At 38.0% G+C, this 20,921-nt stretch overlaps 1 protein-coding gene across 1 annotated transcript in view; it reads left to right on the forward strand.

Moving 5' to 3' along the window:
• LOC126187957 (ADAM 17-like protease) overlaps positions 1-20,921 on the forward strand; it is a 138,496-nt gene that overhangs the window by 2,431 nt on the left and 115,144 nt on the right. The window contains exons 2-3 of the mRNA XM_049929337.1: positions 7,414-7,552; positions 7,838-7,938. Coding sequence (XP_049785294.1) covers positions 7,414-7,552; positions 7,838-7,938 — 240 coding nt within the window. The remainder of the gene's footprint in view (positions 1-7,413; positions 7,553-7,837; positions 7,939-20,921) is intronic.

Consider the following 20,921-nt stretch of genomic DNA (forward strand, 5'->3'; position numbering starts at 1 on the left):
CACAATATAAAACATTTTATTAGCCTCTTTCATAAGTCTGTATCAATGTTGATGCGGAAAATTTTCCTTTTCGTATAAAACACCTCTTTTACAGTTGGTATTCTAGCTTTATTTCCTTTACTTCTCTTCCAGTCCATTTCAACACTACTTCTGAGGCATTTAAAGCTTTTCGCATGGTCTAATACTTCTTCATTCATCATTATCTTTACCTTTTTATTTCCTTCTAGTGCCATTACTTTCTTTGTATTGATTTTAATTCTATAAATCTTTCCTTTGGCTTCTGTGGTAACCATTATGTCCTGTAATTCTTTTTCACCAGTTACTGGGAGGACCATGTTGTTTGCAAACCTCAGACACCATATTCTTCTTCCACCAATTTTTACCCCTTTGTTATCTGATGGGCAATGGGCAGTCATAATTTAAAGTATACACTGAAAGGAGTTGGAGGCAGACACCAGCCTTATCTTACTCCTTTTCCTTGTTCTATCCAGTTCATGCTTCCTCTTCTCACTTTCATTGATGCTTTTTGATTTAAATTTATTTGGGAATCAAGGTAATACAGCTATGCCAGAAACTGAAGTTCTTATGTTAACTAATGAAAACAGCAGAAACTGTGCAAGCCTGTTAAATGAATTATCACAAGAAATGCTCTCTGTAACATCACTTGTTAAACCAGGTGCATTATTTAACAAAGCTACTAGAGACATTCATAGCAAAATAAAATACCTAGGAAAAGAAGGCACACTGATAGTCTCCACTGGATCAGATGACAGTAAAGAAGACCTATAATTTCAGAAATGCTGTAGAAGAGTTAATCAGGAATATGTTGCACACAAGGGTGATGCCGTGTACAATTCCATACCAGCAAGACAGGGTACAGACAAATTGTCATATATCAGCTGAACAAGTGCATTGTAAAAGCAGGTGAACAATACAATCATGCCGCAGTACTTAATGTAAACAGATTCCTAAGAACACAAGATTTCACATGGCAAGGATTGTGTATAAACAAAGGAGGAAGAAAGAGACTGTGCAGAGAATTAAAGTATGCAATAACAACCAAAAAGCAGACCATAGTCATGGGGAATATGAGGGCGGATCAAATATAAATGGGATTTTAATTTGTATTTAAATTAATTTATTGAAAAACTCAAGGCGATTATAATTTATTTTTCTGCATAGTCTCCCACTTTGGAAATGTGTTTGTCCCGCACGGGCAGCTTTATGATGCCCTCATGCATTTCTCGCCCTGTTCAACAGTTCGCAGTACTAAGCAGCATTGATTGAGTGTCGCTCATACAATAAAATCAATCAGCAAAATACCTCGTTGTTGAGAAAAATGGTTGAAAGAACCTTGCCAGCTGACAGTAGAGTCTTGACTTTCACTGGTGCTGCCTCCCCTTTCCTCCTACACTCCCTATTGGTATGTTTGGATTCTGGAATGTAGTGGTGAACCCATGTTTTGCTGCAAGTGACAATCCAACTCAAAAATGCATCACCTTCTTCTGCAAACCTTGCTGTAAGCCTGTGACAGACCTCCAAACGTCTCAACTTCAGATTTTTGGTCAAAAGTTTAGGGACCCATCTGGAAAACTCTTTATGGATGATTTGTGATGATTGCTTGACAGCTCCCATAACTGATTCCGACTTTTTGTGCAATTTCCAATACTCTCGCCCCTTGATTGTCATCATTAATGTCTTTAACCACAGGAATGTTTTGTTTGTAATGCTGGTGATCGTGCATCTGATTTTCCACACGTTCTTGTCCTTCCTTGAACTTTTATGCCAGTTAAACACATGCATCCTTGATAATGTTTTATCACCGAACTGTGCAGTCAATCTTTGGCAAATTTCTGCTGCTGTAACTCCTTCACGAGCAAGAAATTTGATAATTGTGCTTTGCGCAATGGAGGGGTGCACCTGTTGCTCAGACATTGTGAGTGTTACTGACGAAATGGTGGGAAATATCAAACAGTACACTCTCCTCACTTCTAACGGTACCGCCTAAGCATAGCAGAGGTATGGGGCCAGTCCTACCAACTGTTGATGTTCAGGAACAAAATTCCCATTTATATTGATCCCCCCTCATAACTTAGCAATTACCATCACGACAGAAGTAGAACAATCTTCTATAGAATCAAAAAACCAGGAAGATGGAGGAGGGGGGAAACAGGAAGATCACAATGTGTCGATAGAAACTACTGATTGTGGATTAAATGTAATAAAGGAACCATCACACACAGCACCACAAAAAGATTGTGAAATACATCAAAGCATACAACTAACAACTTCAAAAGTTGAAAAAATAGAAACAAAACCAATGCAGACTTCGCAGAGAATATGAGCAGTTCCCCACTATTTAGCAAAAGACTTTATTCCACAGCCAACGAATGAAAAGTAGCGTGAGATACGAATACAGCATTGTTACATATGAAACTCCAATTGCAACAGATATTCAAAAACTCAGGACTCATAAAGAGAAAAAAAGAAAAAAAAAAAACATTAAAATCTTGTACCAAAATATTCAGTACTTAGGCAACAAAAAGCTTGAAGTGGAAGTGATTCTGAATGAAACACAACTGGATATATAATGCATCAGTGAGTGTGGGCTAAATGAAGCAGAACTTAGCACCCTATTAAAAAGAGACTATGATTTGATTAATTATTTCTGTAGATCAAAACATAAAGGTGGAGGTGTTGCTATACACAAGAAGAAAATTGGAAGTCTACAAGATACTGAATACTGTAAATGTTTAATTCTTCCAGCTTGCATTGAAAAAGATTTTGAAATTACTGGCGTAGTGAGTGAAGAGCTCAGAATTATTTGTGTATACAAGTCCCCAAGTGGTAATATTACAACATTTCTGTAAAAAACTAGAAAAATTATTACTGAAGATTGAAATGAAAGATGTTATAATATGTGGAGACTATAACATAGATATGGGTAAAGAATCAAAACCAAAGCAAAAATTATGAAAGACATTATTATATGTTTCTCTATGCATTTACAAAACAATAATATCATTAGTAAAAGGAAATGCAGTACTAGAAAGAAATACAGACATTCATACATATGAAACAAGAAATACAGGCCAGCTGAGAAGTATGCAACACTGACTGAGAGTTGCTGAAAACGTTCCTCAATACTCAGGTATCAAACTCATAAAGTGCCTTCCAAAACGTTTGCTGGACAGTCTGAGCAAAAGGACATTCCAAAAACTTAAAGGATTATTTAATGGAAAAAGAATATTATAACGTAGAAGAGTATATTTATCGATGAATGAAAAATGGTACTTTTACTGTGATAGAGGTACTGTAAGTAATTGAACATATTATGATATGTAAATAACTTGAGGACATGAATACAGAGAGAAAAATGTAAATATGAGTATAATGTAGTATGTAAATAATTTTCAGGATCTAAAAAATGGGTGAAAAATATATGCAATGTTGTTATAAGTATTGCCATATTGACATATTAAATTGTAATAGAAAGGTTAAATACTGCAAGAAAATAGGCTTAAGTTGACCTTGTCCTATATTACAAGTTCGCACTTTGTACAAAATGTACTCAAATGCGACCAAATAAAAATCAAGTCAATAAGGTGTCTGGTTTTCCAGTTCACTCTCTTTCTCCTCATTATAGTTGCAAGCTTATCCCAAGCCACATATCAGAGGATTTTTGCCAGTGCATAAAGCACATGTGCAGGTCTCGCCCCTCTTTAGTAAGCCTCTCTTCCAAAATTCGCAAGAGACCTAGTGCCTCTCTCGTGCCTGTATTCCATCTAAAAACCAAATTTCTCTGCAGCCAGAGTCTCCTCAATTACCTTTTTGTAGTCTCTTATTAATGATTCTCAACATAACTTTGGCTGCATCTGAAATGGGGCCAATTGCCCTGTGCTGACTGCATTTCTTAGTTCCTTGTTTCTTTGGTGTCAGAAAGTCCTGGCCATTCCCCACTGTCATATTTTGCTAAATAACCTCAATATTTCTCTTACTCCTCCTTGGTTCAAACATTTTAGTATTGTTGCAGCTGTTGCACTCTTCACTACTTCCATTATGATTGTTGGTCCTGTCTTTACACTTTTCATTGATTCAAGTTCCAGAGTTGTTGGTTTGTGATCTGTGTCAAATAGCTCTTCTAAATAGTCTTGCCATTCTGTAGGATGTCTTCATGATCATTGTATACTTGGCTCTGTTGTAGTCTTGACTCTGTTGTAGTATTGACAGTAAATATTATTTTCCATTTCTCTCCAGTACGTCAACTAAGTTGCACTCCTCTTTTAGCCATTTTTCCCTAGCCTCCTAGCCTGCTGTGTTTCTTTACACAGTTTATTATTCAGCCTTCAGTACAGTTTCCTTGTGTCTTCATGTTTTTGATTTTGAATTTTCTTCTCTCCTCCATCTTCAAAATAACTTCTTCTGTACTCCACAGCTTTTTTGTCCTTTCCTTGTTTACATTTCCTGTACTTTCCTCTCCTGGTTTTATGATTCCTTCTTTCAACATACCCCAAAGTCATGCAGAACCAAGATACCTGGTGATCAAAAAGTCAGTATAAATTTGAAAACTGAATAAATCACGGAATAATGTAGATAGAGAGGTACAAATTCACACACATGCTTGGAATGACATGGGGTTTTATTAGAACAAAAAAATACAAAAGTTCAAAAAATGTCCAACAGATGGCGCTTCATCTGATCAGAATAGCAATAATTAGCATAAGAAAGTAAGACAAAGCAAAGATGATGTTCTTTACAGGGAATGCTCAATATGTCCACCATCATTCCTCAACAATAGCTGTAGTCGAGGAATAATGTTGTGAACAGCACTGTAAACCATGTCTGGAGTTATGGTGAGGCATTGGCGTCGGATGTTGTCTTTCAGCATCCCTACAGATGTCAGTCAATCACGATACACTTGTGACTTCAGGTAACCCCAAAGCCAATAATCACACGGACTGAGGTCTGGGGACCTGGGAGGCCAAGCATGACGAAAGTGGCGGCTGAGCACACGATCATCACCAAACGACGCGCGCAAGAGATCTTTCAAGCATCTAGCAATACGGGGTGGAGCGCCATCCTGCATAAACATTGTACGTTCCAGCAGGTGTTTATCAGCCAGGCTGGGGATGATGCAATTCTGTAACATATCGGCGTACCTCTCACCTGTCACGGTAGCAGTTACAAAACCAGAATCACACATTTCCTCGAAGAAAAAAGGCCCAATAACGGTAGATGTGGTAAATCCAATCCATACCGTGACTTTCGGTCTACAACACGTTACTCAACCAATCATCATCTTCCACCATCTTTTGAAACACCCACACCGCAAATGCCCTCCGCTTCACTAAATTGCCAGGTAACAGTTCATGATGCCGATGGATTTTGTTCGGATAGCATTGGAGGGTACGCCTCAGTGCCAACCAAACAGTAGTGTATGGAATGCCGGTGCGACTTGCGACTGCACGAGCACTGACTTCCCAATGCATAGACGAACCCGCTACAGTCTCCATTTCTTCCTGAACTGTCACAGCAGCATTACACCTTGTGCTCGGTCAGCCATTACAGGGTCTATCGTCTAAACAACTCCTGGCTTCAAACTTCGAAATCACTCTCGTCACAGCTGCATTTGTCAACGGACCTTTACCCGTTCTAATCCCCTTCCAAAGGCAATAGGATCGTAACACTGAACTAGCACATTCCCCATTCTGATAATACAGCTTCACTAAAAGCGCCTTTTCAGGTAACGTCAACATGCTGCGACTGCTGGCACATGTGATTCTCTCTCTCATTATAGCTCCTTTTATACACGATTGCTGTCACTGACGTTTTGCTGTCCAGCGCCATCTGTCGGACATATTGTGAACTTTTTTTTTTGTTCTTATAAAACCCCATGTCATTCCAAGCATCTGTGTCAATTTTTACCTCCCTATCTACATTTTTCCGTGGTTTATTAAGTTTTCACATTTATACTGACTTTTTGATCACCCAGTAGAATAGCTTAGTATGTTATATGGCTAAGATGTTGTCAGACCTTATATTGGCTGTTAGCATTACAGACAAATGCCACATGAGCAAAGCAAACAGTGTTAGCACTTTTGCTCATGGTCAGATGGTTGATGCCCAGTTCATAGACTACTCCATCTGCAATTTTGTGTAGCAACTGAGCTTAATTAAAGCTTCAGTACTGCTTGACCAGTTCACAACCAAGCTGTCATTGTGCAACCTCGCTTAACATTGAAGCTATCCTAAAGGTCATACTGTCATCACATTTTACATTCCAAAACATTATGCAGATGCAAAACAAATTAATGCTCCTTTCTTTTTCTGTTTGTGCATATGCGAGTTTGCATTTCACATCATTATATGACAGGCCACAGCCAACATTTTATACTATTAGGTTCAATTCACACTATTGTGGTTGTCATGTGCTCCTATGTCAAGGATCTATGGTGAACAACATATTTGGAAGAAACTAGTGCCCTCAGAGTGCACTGCAGTGTGTAACTGTGTTGTCAGCAGTCTTCATGTATTACAACAGCTGATAAAGTGGTGACACTGCAGTAAACAGCTCTCCAGCTCTGTGTTAAACAGTAACAACTGGCGAACAAGCATTCGGTTCAAAAACATCTCCTCAGTGTGGGCTGAAGAACCAGCAACCCACACGAGACCTCTGCTTACTGCTCACAACAAGACACTGAAATTAGTGGAGCTGGAAGAACACTGTCACTAAACATTCATCGGATACAAGAAAGTCATCTGGACCGATGGGTTCTGTGTGTGTGTGTGTGTGGGGGGGGGGGGGGGGAGCATGAGTGCGCGTGTGTACATGGTGGTGGTGGTGGCTGTTGTTGTTGTTGTTGTTGTCGTCGTCATTGTTATAAATGTTATAGTTCTTAACTTAAAAAAAAAAGGGTTCAAATGGCTCTGAGCACTGTGGGACTTAACATCTGTGGTCATCAGTCCCCTGGAACTTAGAACTACTTAAACCTAACTAACCTAAGGACATCACACACATCCATGCCCGAGGCAGAATTAGAACCTGTGACCGTAGCGGTCACGCGGTTCCAGACTGAAGCGCCTAGAACCGCACGGCCACACCGGCCGGCTTTCTTAATCATTCATGGATTATAGTTACAAAGCTTTGAACAAGAAAAGTGAGTTATATATATAGTCATTTACATACTTACACTCCTTGTTTGACAAGAATGAGTCAAGCTGTTAGTTATAATCTTACAGTAGGAAGCATCCTGCCGTTTACCTCAAGTTGCTTAGGGAAACAGGATTCAAGTACATCAAAAGTTGCTCCTTTGTTTGTAACTTCCTATTAATGCATTTGCTTAGGCCCAGATGTTGCTGCATATATTAAAATTAGTGAATCTATAAAACTGATTATAAATATTTCTTTTCCAGGTTCTATTTACAAAAACCTGAGGCACTTTGAGACCCTTCACACTTCACATTTCAAACACACAATTGTGAAAAGAGGAACAAATCCAAGCCCACATCCATTCAATAAAATAAAAGAGGTGTCATTCAGCACTCTGGGAAGGTAGTATCCAGTTATTTAATTACAGTAATAAGTATCAGGTCACTGATTTTCATGTTGATTAAGATTTTAAACAGAGTATATTTTGCTGGTCTGCATTCTTGTTCATTATTTTCAGGTATAGTTGTATGTTCAGAAAGCAAACTGTTTCTGTATGGTAATGTACTTTGCATCTGATGAGCATTTGATAAAGGGTATTTACAGGAAAAGATTATGGAAATGAATGTTCATGAGGTTCTCACATATAGTTGTTACATTGGGCTAGACATTTGCCTCTTTTTGTTTTAGAGATTTCCGTCTGATACTGAGTCCGAGGAAGGATATTCTTCACTCCAAATTTAAGGCATATTCAGTTGACAGTGAAGGAACAGAAAAACCTGTTTTTGTTGGTGAGTTAACATCCATATTTTCCTAACATGCCTTTGAGCTAAATAACTCTAAATATCAAGCAAGCGTGCTAGCAGTATGATCCAACAGTATCACATCTCCCATGCATGGAAAAATATTTGATTATTGGTGGTGCATGCCAAAGTTTTATGTTGTGGTTTATTATTCTATCCAGTTGAATGTTGACCAAATGTTTTTTTCATTAATGTGTTGGCTGTCACACTTGACAATTTCTGATGTTGGGTGTTGAGATAATAAAATATAATACTTGTTACTTCTCTTTCTTTTTCTTTTTTTAATTGACGTACTTTTAAACCCTGTTATCTCTATTCTTCTCCAAATGCAGTTGTGATGATAATATTAGATTTTTTTAAAGTAAGTATGCCGTTTTGTTATTGCCATATATTTTTTGGAAGCTGTTGATGTTAAGTGTGACAGATCAAACCAAAATGGTAACACAGCAGAAACAATGACCAAGGGTAACAAAATTAATATACTTAGTGATTCTTAACTTTCACTTGGTGTATTATGAGCAAAAAAAGTTTTGAGCAAATGGCCACATATGGATAGTATTTCAGCAACAGTCCAAATTGTCATCAGGCACACTGATGCCATGAGGCTGGAGTGCTCATTTATAACTGCTGGCATCCACTATTTCCGTAATAGTACAAGCCATCTGTTGTTATAGGCTTGGAGCCTGGTGTCACACTAGGCTTACTGTCACTGTCCTTGTACTGCCAGCAGTCATAGATGTACCCTGTTGTGCCACCTTATCACTTTCATAACCGGGTCGAGGCCTGCTGGCTTTTGAGCAGATGGTGTGTAAGGTCATACGATTTTTTCGATGACACCCTGAGTAACAATGTCTTTTGAAGTTTTAACATTAATGGATTCTTTTATAGTGACTCCCAGAAGTAAAAAATCTGAGTAGGCACTATCATTTGGTCAAAATTCGGCTGCCAAGCAATGTTTTGCACCTTCTGATTTGTGTGGTTGTTCCATAGTTCTGAATATTTGGCTGGCATAAAGGTGTGTGAGAAAATTAATGAAACTGATTTTTATCTACAAAGGTTTTATTTATTCATTCATTAATTTTTGTCTTTCAAACAACAGTACTGTCCCCTTCAAAGTAGTTCCTTCAGCAACTGTACTTGGGCAGAGTTGTTATTCCCAGTTTTGGTGACAGGGCTGAAAAGCTGCAACTGGTAGGGCTTTTAACATGTTAGGCACATTCTTTTGAATGTTCTCTAAAGTCTTAAAACTGTATCATTTTAAGACATTTTTCAGTTTCAGAAAAAGAAAAATGTCACAAGGGCTCTAATCAGGTAACTAGAGGGACTGTGGAACAACATGAATGTCTTTGGAGATCAAAAATTGTGTGATGGAAGTGGCCGTGTGACATGGGGCATTGTCATGATATAGCATCCACATATCTCCAGAGTGCAAATCTTCGGTCAAAATTTGATGTATGGTGTAAGTTTAACAAGTCACCCATTGTCCTTACTATTAAATGTCAGTCTGATCTCACAGAAGCATGCACACGTTTGACATTTTTGTCAGTTTTTGATGTTGAAGGTCTACCTGAGTGAGGTTCATCTTCATTGTGTTGTCAGCCTTCAAAAAAGATTTGTCCCAGCGAAAAACTTGTGCTCTTGATAAAGAATTTTTCCTAAAAGCCTGTTTCAACTTTTCAAGGGTCACACTCTGACTCCCCAAGTTTAATACAAAACTTGATGGCTTAACATTCCTCTAAATTTTGCTGTTCCATTTTCATAACACACAACAAAAACACAACTTCACTGGCACTCTAAAAAATTATATGAGGGCTATACGGAGCTGAAACTCTGGACTGAGAGTCTGGAAGGGATGAAGACTCCACCTTAAGCAAGTAGAACAAAGTGGTGTCAGATTACTCACAGTGTTGTCAGTCTCATCACTTTTGTCACACACCTTGTATGACTGGTCACAAGGGATTGGGTATACACTCCAAACCTGCAGAATCCGAAGTTCTTTTTATCCTGTCCATGAGTGATTTAATTTTTATCGGCAGGCATAATGTGTTTTTCACATTGTGGCCAATAATATTGCCCACAGAATGTCATCATACTATAAAGGTGAATGGATATGACCACTCTGCCTCCAGCTGGCTTGTTCATCCAAAGCCCAGCAGTTTTCTAGTGTTTAAGTCTGGTTATTAAGCTGAAAGTCATGACCTGCTCCAAGCCCTGCAGACTAGGATTTTGAGAATACCTCTTCTGTACACAGGATGGTGGTGACTGCCACTTTACAGATACTGATCCACATGAGTGAGTGATTTTGTGGTAAATATTGTGTCTTATTGTGCAGCCCATTTTTTTCATGGCCAACATAACAAAAAATGGCTGTTTGCCATTTGTTTCTATTTATATCACAAGTATTATGTTACAATATATGTAATTTAGATGAAGGAAATCTGTTTGTTTTTCCATGGGGCTAAATCACCAATGTCTTGCCTAAATATTGGAAAAAAAGCCATATTGTTTCCATGTACCTATTTTCAGTGATTCCCGAGGAGGTCAGGCAGGAAAAGTGGTCTCTACTCACACAAACACAACTGCCAAAAGTAAACTTCTCAAGAAAACACTTCAAGATGAGGACATGCCTAAATCTTCTAAAGGCAGAGAAGTTTAGGCAGGAAACATGGTCTGTCTTTGCACATGCACAGTTGCCAAGGAACAGCTTCTCAAGAAAAGAAAACTTGGCCGTGTGACATTTGAGGGAAGATGCGTACCAGCAGACAAAGGCAAAGCAACTGTATTGTTGACAAAGTATAGTGTTGTGGAAATGGTGAGATGCCTGCTAGCCGATTCTGAATATAGAAAACTAAAGAAAGGTCCAACAAGGAATATCTAAGAGAAGCTACTGAAAGTTCTTCAAATGTCCAATGTATTGAATGAGGTTACCAGGAAGTTATGTATCCACCAACCTTCATTCCTTCATAGGAAGACAAACCACTTTGGCCCATCATCAGTAACATTCGTATCTGAACATGTAGTCTTGTCAAGAACTTGAAGGACCAGATCCTTAACTCGCTGGAAGTTGCGTAGTTGCTCATTCAGGTTACATTCAACACTCTTATCTTCTTGTCAGCTTTGACACAGTATCCCTCTTCATGAGAGTTTCTCTAGAAGAGTCTTTCAAGCTGCCCAGTGAGAAATTGATGGCAAGACAACAGACATGCTTGTATATGGAGCACTTGGAAGGGGAAGCACTGAAACCAGCTACACAGGAGACATGCTATGTAGAGTAAACATTTGCAATTTGGTTTCATCAAAAGTATAAATTGCAGGCTTTTTACAGCATCTTAATTCAACAGGTCTTTAATGTTGTACTCAGAATTGAAGTCAAAACAAATAATAAAATGCCCACTTTGGATTTGCAAGCCAGAAAGAAAGCAAACAGCATACCTGGAACATATTTTTTCATTCAGTTGGTCAATAATATTTGCATAGTGTTTGCCAGTTATCATTTCACCATTTGCAAGTCAGTTGATGAGAATAATCGAGCAGGCTAGAAAACACTGGGCATAATCTCTTTGGCAGTTGTAACCAAATTCACCTAGTTTGCTGCTAGTACACCAGATTCCATCCATTGCCTCGGGTGCTGTTTTATATGTAGCATGAAGAAGTGGATCCATGCCTTCTCCACAGTAATACATCTGCACTCATTGGGTGGATTTCTTTCCACATTTGCTTTTTGTTAGCATTCAACCAAAACTGCACTCAGCTTCTACAAAGATTTCTCATAATTAACTCTTTCTAGAAAATACACCACACTCTTTCTCTTGATAAGCCTATGTGGTCAGCTTTTTCATGCAACTGTCACCACAGCTTATTGTGCACTTTCTCAGTGTTTTTGTCTTTGGTTACCTCTTTGGGATGCCCTTCATACAAATCATTGCCAAAAGACATAGGCCACATTTGAATTCATTCATTTCTTAACTGTTGGAAAAAATGAGTTACTTTTATATTCCATGGCTCATTTGTGTGACTAATCATATTGAAGTGGAATGAGTCATTTTATATTAATATGCAAATGCTGACCATATACAAGTTTTTTGTAATTTCTTTAAATGCAGATGTGAATTAATAATTCTTACCCACCATATTTTATATATTACATAAATATAAGTTCTAGAGAATAGGAGCTATCAGCAAGAAACTTTTTCGTTTTGTTTTCACATGCAGCTCTGTAGTCTGTCAGACATGTTATGTCATCAAGTAAGTAACCAAAAATTTTGGTGACAGCATTGTGCACCACTTTTTATGCTAAAGACAACCTCAATGTGGTTGGTTAGTTGCGTGTTCCATTGATCAGTCGCGTGGTATGGTGGAACATGTCAAGTGCACAAGAAATGCACATATGAAACAAGATCAGATTTCAAGATTAATATTTCTATTATTTACCCCTTTCCCTTAAATGGTACAAAATGCATATACTATATTTATAGATTTATTTATTCCTGTTCAAGGATTCATCTATGGTACAGAAGGAGTTGTCAAGGAGATATGATTTCAATTTATTTTTGAAGCTATTACTGCTGTCTGTGAGACATTTTATTTCATCTGGTAATTTGTCGAAAATTTTTATAGCGGCATATTTTACCCCTTTCTGTGCCAAAGATAGGTTGAGTAAAGGATAGTGTAAGTCTTTCTTTTTTCTGGTATTATAATAATGAATGTCTGTTGTTTTTAAACTGGTCCATTTTGTTGAGAACAAATTTCATTAGTGAGTAAATGTACTGTGAGGCTGTTGTAAGAATTCTCAATCTTTTAAAAAGATGCCTACAAGATGTGTGACTATGAACCCCACACATTATTCTAACCACTTTCTTTTGAGCAGTGAATATTTTTTGTCTAAATGTTGAGTTACCCCAAAATATTATTCCGTATGACACCAGAGAGTGAAAGTATGCAAAGTATGTTAGCTTCCTAATTTATATATCCTCAAAATTGGCAATTATTCTGATTGCAAAAGTTGCTGAACCTAGTTGCTTTAGAAGATCCAAAATATGAATTTTCCAATTAAGATTCTCATCTATATGTACACCCGAAAACTTAGTATGCTCTACTCTGTCTACTGACTTCTGTCGATGTGTTATATTTATTGTAGGAACTGTATTTTTTGCAGCAGAAAATTGGATATACTGTGTTTTTTCAAAATTTAGAGGAAACCTATTTGCAGAAAACCAATTAATGACTTTTCCAAAGACCTTATTTGTATCATTTTCAGTTGGTCTTTCTTTTATTGGATTAAGAATGATGCTTGTATCATCAGCAAACAGTGTCAGTTCAGCTTCCTGTTTCAGATAGGAAGGGAGGTCGTTCACGTATATCAAGAACAGAAGGGGACCCATGATTGAACCCTGTGGAACACCTAATGTAATTTCACCCCAGTTAGATGAAGTGGCAGACTAATGAATGTCTCTTTTTGCTTTCTGATATTGTAATTATGTATATTATTATTCTTTTTATACTGTAAACAGTGGTCAAATGCCTAACTCTTCAGATATCTACAAGACAATCATGGGTGAATATCACATATTGTCCTTACTGCATGTTTCTGAGCAACGAAAACTTTCTTTCTTAAAGATGAGTTACCCCAGAACATTATTCAGTAAAGCATTATTGAATAAAAATATGCAAAATATGTTAATACAAAATTGTTAAGGCTTTCGTGGCCACTTGTTGACAAACTGCCTGTTGGCTTCTGTCTCGGGTTCTTCGGCCGACATTCATCTAATGATTTTTCTGACGTTTCGCCAGCACGAGTGGCTGCCATTGTCAAAGCTTCACCTTCCATTGCCGGTGGTGAACTGGCAATGGAGTTCACCACCGGCAATGGAAGGTGAAGCTTTGACAATGCCAGCCACTCGTGCTGGCGAAACGTCAGAAAAATCATTAGATGAATGTCGGCCGAAGAACCCGAGACAGAAGCCAACAGGCAGTTTGTCAAAATATGTTAACTTACTGATTTCTCCCCTCAAGGTTTGTAGTTATTTGAAGTGAAAATATGGGTGAACTGAGTTGTTTTAAGAGTTTAGAATTTTTTTTCCAATTTCTCATTTTTCCAAGTTCTCATCAATACAGACACCTAAAATTTTGAAATATCCACTTTAATTATTATTTCCTCACCATGTGATTCATTTGTCATTAGTGTGGTACCTCTATATGTGTAGAAGTGAATACACTGTGTGTTTTTGAAATTAAGAATGAGACAATTTCCAAAAACACCCTCAGTAATTCTTTTAAGAAGATTATTTATCATTTCTTCTGTTGCTGTGTTGTTTTTAGACTGATTACAATATGAGAATCATCTAGAGAAAGAACTTATTCTTCTCACTGTAAATTAGATGGAAGGTCATTTATATGAAATCATTGATGATAATGACCACGTCAGCCAAATATGGCTGCAGAATAGCATAATTTGCGATGGCATATAATTAAATCAGGCAACAGGGAACATTCCAGGATTTTGTTAGTGTTCCAGTCCTATTGTTTCAAGATCAGCATTGTGGTAGAAGGGAATGATGTAACAATGGGAGTGCAAAAGGATGTGCCATGATTGTGAGAAACAGTTATTAAGGATACCATCAGATGTTGCTTTCTCCACACAGATGCATGAAATATGGTTATGATACTTTATGCTTAAAATGCTGTGCTTAACAATGCACAGGAAAGTAAGGTTAGCTTATCTCATGTAAATATTAAGGGATTGATTAGTAATGCAGAAGAGCTTCTTGTCTGTTCAGAAAATTTGAAGAGTTCTGATAAGACAGATGCCCTGTGCCTGCCTGAGCACCACATAACCATAGGGGTAGATAAGTTACATAGAAGAGATTACATTATTTCAGCTTACTCATGCAGAATTAACATGGGAAAAAGAGGAGATGTTACATATAAAAATGGAAAATCCTGATGAAGGCCTGTTGGATCGGAAGCTTTGTTTGACAGTCTTTTTGTTGTGCCTTTCTGTGACTCAGCATCTCCGCCATATGGTGAGTAGCAACTATCCTTTTCATAGTACAAGGTGTTTAAGGTGTTTATAAATGAATATCGGGGTTAACGCTTTATAATATTTCAGTTGTACATACGCAGCACGCAATGTTTCCGTCGCAATCATTCACTCGTAGCCCAAAGAAATCAGTCAGGAAAGCTAGTCGTGAATTACAAGTCCCCGTGTCGACTGTTTGGAAAGTTTTAAGAAAATGCATACTACTACATCCTTACTGTTCACAGTTATTACAAGCTCTAAAGCCGGCAGACCATGGATTATGTTCCAACTTTGCAAATGAAATGTTGTTTCATATGAAAATTTTCTGGATCATGTTGTCTTCAGTGATGAATCGACCTTTCACCCTAGTGGACATGTTAACACTCACAGTGTGCACATCTGGGGCTCAGAAGATCCTCACGAGGTGGTACAAATGCAACAAGATTCCCCTAAAATGACTGTTTTTTGTGCTGTATCCTAGCAGAAAGTTTATAGGTCGTCCTTTTTAACTTGTTTTTTGTGCCATATCCTAGCAGAAAGTTTATGGGCCTTTCTTTTTTGGTGAACCTACTGTAACTGGCACTTCTCACCTTGATACACTAGAGCAATGTCTCTTCCCTCAATTGGAAGAAGATGAGCCAGAGAACTTCATTTTCCAGCAAGATGGTGCGCCACCTCACTGGCATAGCGAAGTATGTGATTGGTTGAACTTCACTGTACCCAAGTGCTGGGTAGGCCACAAGGGGCCCAATGACAGGACTTGCTTTGCATGGCCTCCTTGTTCACCCAACCTAACGCCATGCTATTTTTTCCTTTGGGGCTTTATCAAGGATCATGTGTATGTGCCTCCACTACCAGCAGACCTCCCTGAATTAAGAAACTGGATTGAAGCAACTGTTGCTACTATCACTGAAGACACACTTACCGACATGTGGGAAGAACTCGGCTATATACTTGATGTGTGCCGTGTGACAAATGGTGCTTACATTGAACATTCATAAGGTTCTTGGTGAAACTGTATGAGTTGCTCTTTCATTTGACATATCATTTATAACCGTAAGTTTAATATAATAAATATTATAAAGTGTTAAAACCCCAATATTCATTTATAAACACCCTGTATTATAGTTGTTCCATGTATTAAGACAGAACACAAGTTCAGAAACATTGAGAAAAGTAGTTTTTTTTTGTGATCAGCATACAGAGGTTTGTGCTTGTGTATTAATACTGAAAATAGTTTACTTTTAATTGTAACTGTATGTAGGTCCCCACTATTTGAGGAATCCGGGTTCCTTAATGTGCTATCTGTCAGACAGCAGCAAGCAATTAACAGTCTGTGGTGATTCAATGTAGATTTTCTAATGGATTCTAATAAGAAAAATGATCTGGAAACCTTATTTGGATCCTTAAATTTGATGTCAGTAATTAATTTTCCATGGATGGATAAAGATAGTAGGACCCTAATTGACAATGTTTTCTTTCATGAAGCTCAGTGCAAGAAAATAACTGTTTACCCAGTAACAAAAGCTCTCTCTGACCATGAAGCACAGTTAGTTATGATAAATAACAAAGTGCCTTACAGTATGGTTACTTCTCAGTGAAAATCAATTGGAGTAATTAATGATTCCAGGACAAATGTTATTGAAATAGTTAACAGGAGATGGCCTGGGATGTAATTTATAATGAACCAAATGCTAACATAAATTAATCTAGTCCACGATAAATTCCGTACATTATTTGAAAATAGCTTTCCACATAAGCTACTCAGAACGGACACTAAAGAGCCAGGTAAAAAACTGTGGGTAATGGGGGGGTGGGGGGGAGGGGGGGGGGGGTGAGATTAACGTATCTTGTGAAAGGAAAATGGAGATGTATCTTTTGGCAAGAACAAGTAGGGATCCTGCAGTAGTTGCATACTACAAAAACTTCTCAAAATTACCAAGAAAGATTATTAAAAATTAAGGAATTTGCACGTAGTATCAGAAATCAGTACTTCCTACAACATGCTTAAGGCTATATGGAATGTAGTGAAACAGGAGATGGGGCAACCAGCCACAGAACAAGACATCACTATTAAATTGAATGGAAGGGTTATAAAAGACGAGTCATAGATAGCAAATGCATTTAATAACAATTTCTTAAGTGTAGTAGAAAGCATAGAGAGAAACAATTAAAGAGCAAAACCACAACAGTATGTTGAAATGTAACTCTCCTAAAATTCAATCATGTAAATGTGTCACCAACTTCTCCTTCTGAAATTAAGAAAATTATACACACACTCAAAAATAAAAGTTCATCAGGGTTTGATGGAGTTTCCGATGGAGATTTGTTTCCATGTAATAAGCCCGGTCTCATCCAGAATATGTAATGCGTCTCTAATCCAAGGCATTTTTCATAAATACTGAAACATAGTGTTGCTAAACCCTCTTTATGAAAGGTGATAAGAGATGTCAATAACTACTGACCTTTTTCACTTTTGAGAAGGTTTGTGTATTCTAGAATAGTATCTCACCTTAACAACAATAGAATCCTTAGGAAATCACAGTGTGGGTTTCAGAAGGGTTGCTGTACTGCACATAGTATTTACATGTTCATTTGCCAGATTTCCCAAGCATTAAATAATAAAATAGTGCCAGTACTTATGTTCTGAAACCCCTCTAAGACATTTGACTCTGTGAATCACAGCATTCTCCTAGATAAATGGATGTTTTATGGGACTTGACGGAATAGCCAAACAATGGATAATGTCATATCTAACCAAAAGAATGCAGAAAATTGTACTTAGTAATTCAAGCAATATAGTCCAGAGACATGCTTCTGACTGGGGAGTAGTCAGTTATGGGTGCCCCAAGGTTCAATCTTAGGTCCACTATTGTTTCTCGTATATGTAAACGATCTTCTGTATAATGTACAACAAGCAGAATTAGTTCTTTTTGTAGATGGCACTAGTATTGTAATAAGCCAAAGCATATACAGGATGTACATAAAGTCTGGGAACATTTTCAATTATTTATTGCATAAGAACTAAACAGTCTGGATGATTGGATGATTGACTGATCTGGCCTTGTAACATTAACCAAAACGGCCTTGCTGTCGTGGTACTGCGAACGGCTGAAAGCAAGGGGAAACTACAGCCGTAATTTTTCCCGAGGGCATGCAGCTTTACTGTATGGTTAAATGATGATGACGTTTTCTTGGGTAAAATATTCCAGAGGTAAAATAGTCCCCCCTTCAGATCTACAGGCAGGGACTACTCAGGAGAACGTCGTTATCAGGAGAAAGAAAACTGGCATTCTACGGATTGGAGCGTGGAATGTCAGATCCCTTAATTGGGCAGGTAGGTTAGAAAATTTAAAAAGGGAAATGGATAGGTTAAAGTTAGATACAGTGGGAATTAGCAAAGTTCGGTGGCAGGAGGAACAAGACTTCTGGTCAGGTGAATACAGGGTTATAAATACAAAATCAAATAGGGCTAATGCAGGAGTAGGTTTAATAATGAATAAAAAAAAATAGGAGTGCAGGTAAGCGACTACAAACAGCACAGTGAACGTATTATAGTGACCAAGATAGACACGAAGCCCATGCCTACTACAGTAGTACAAGTTTATATGCCAACTAGCTCTGCAGATGACGAAGAAATTGAAGAAATGTATGATCAGATAAAAGAAATTATTCAGGTAGTGAAGGGAGACGAAAATTTAATAGTCATGGGTGACTGGAATTCAACAGTAGGAAAAGGGAGAGAAGGAAACATAGTAGGTGAATATGGATTGGGGCTAAGAAATGAAAGAGGAAGCCGTCTGGTAGAATTTTGCACAGAGCATAACTTAATCATAGCTAACACTTGGTTCAAGAATCATAAAAGAAGGTTGTATACATGGAAGAATCCTGGAGATACTAAAAGGTATCAGATAGATTATATAATGGTAAGACGGAGATTTAGGAACCAGGTTTTAAATTGTAAGACATTTCCAGGGGCAAATGTGAACTCTGACCACAATCTATTGGTTATGAACTGTAGATTAAAACTGAAGAAACTGCAAAAAGGTGGGAATTTAAGGAGATGGGACCTGGATAAACTGACTAAACCAGAGGTTGTACAGAGTTTCAGGGAGAGCACAAGGGAACAATTGACAGGAATGGGGGAAAGAAATACAGTAAAAGATGAATGGGTAGCTCTGAGGGATGAAGTAGTGAAGGCAGCAGAGGATCAAGTAGGTAAAAAGACGAGGGATATTAGGAATCCCTGGGTAACAGAAGAGATATTGAATTTAATTGATGAAAGGAGAAAATATAAAAATGCAATAAATGAAGCAGGCAAAAAGGAATACAAATGTCTCAGAAATGAGAGAGGAAGTGCAAAATGGCTAAGCAGGCATGGCTAGAGGACAAATATAAGGATGTAGAGGCTTATTTCACTAGGGGTAAGATAGATACAGCCTACAGGAAAATTAAAGAGACCTTTGGAGAAAATAGAGCCACTTGTATGAATATCAAGAGCTCAGATGGAAACCCAGTTCTAAGCAAAGAGGGGGAAGCAGAAAGGAGGAAGGAGTATATAGAGGGTCTATACAAGGGCGATGTACTTGAGGACAATATTATGGAAATGGAAGAGGATGTAGATGAAGATGAAATGGGAGATACGATACTGCGTGAAGAGTTTGACAGAGCATTGAAAGACCTGAGTTGAAACAAGGCACCGGGAGTAGACAACATTCCATTAGAACTACTGACGGCCTTGGGAGAGCCAGTCCTGACAAAACTCTACCATCTGGTGAGCAAGATGTACAAAACAGGCAAAATACCCTCAGACTTCAAGAAGAATATAATAATTCCAATCTCAAAGAAAGCAGGTGTTGACAGATTTGAAAATTACCGAACTATCAGTTTAATAAGTCACAGCTGCAAAATACTAACTCGAATTCTTTACAGACGAATGGAAAAACTGGTAGAAGCTGACCTCTGGGAAGATCAATTTGGATTCCGTAGAAATGTTGGAACACGTGAGGCAATACTGACCTTACGACTTATCTTAGAAGGAAGATTAAGGAAAGGCAAACCTACGTTTCTAGCTTTTGTAGACTTAGAGAAAGCTTTCAACAACGTTGATTGGAATACTCTCTCTCAGATTCTAAAGGTGGCAGGTGTAAAATACAGGGAGTGAAAGGCTATTTACAATTTGTACAGAAACCAGATGGCAGTTATAAGAGTCGAGGGGCATGAAAGGGAAGCAGTGGTTGGGAAGGGAGTGAGACAGGGTTGTAGCCTCTCCCCGATGTTATTCAATCTGTATATTGAGCAAGCAGTAAAGGAAACAAAAGAAAAATTTGGAGTAGGTATTAAAATCCAGGGAGAAGAAATAAAAACTTTGAGGTTTGCCGATGACATTTTAATTCTGTCAGAGACAGCAAAGGACTTGGAAGAGCAGTTGAACGGAATGGACAGTGTCTTGAAAGGAGGATATAAGATGAACATCAACAAAAGCAAAACGAGGATAATGGAATGTAGTCGAATTAAGTCGGGTGATGCTGAGGGAGTTAGATTGGGAAATGAGACACTTAAAGTAGTAAAGGAGTTTTGCTATTTGGAGAGCAAAATAACTGATGATTGTCGAAGTATAGAAGATATAAAATGTAGACTGGCAATGGCAAGGAAAGCGTTTCTGAAGAAGAGAAATTTGTTAACGTCGAGTATAGATTTAAGTGTCAGGAAGTAATTTCAGAAAGTCTTTGTATGGAGTGTAGCCATGTATGGAAGTGAAACATGGACGATAAACAGTTTGGACAAGAAGAGAATAGAAGCTTTCGAAATGTGATGCTACAGAAGAATGTTGAAGATTAGGTGGGTAGATCACGTGACTAATGAGGAGGTATTGAATAGGATTGGGGAGAAGAGAAGTTTGTGGCACAACTTGACTAGAAGAAGGGACCGGTTGGTAGGGCATGTCCTGAGG

Source organism: Schistocerca cancellata, chromosome 5 (genome assembly GCF_023864275.1).
Source record: "Schistocerca cancellata isolate TAMUIC-IGC-003103 chromosome 5, iqSchCanc2.1, whole genome shotgun sequence".
In the NCBI taxonomy this organism is placed as follows: domain Eukaryota; kingdom Metazoa; phylum Arthropoda; class Insecta; order Orthoptera; family Acrididae; genus Schistocerca; species Schistocerca cancellata.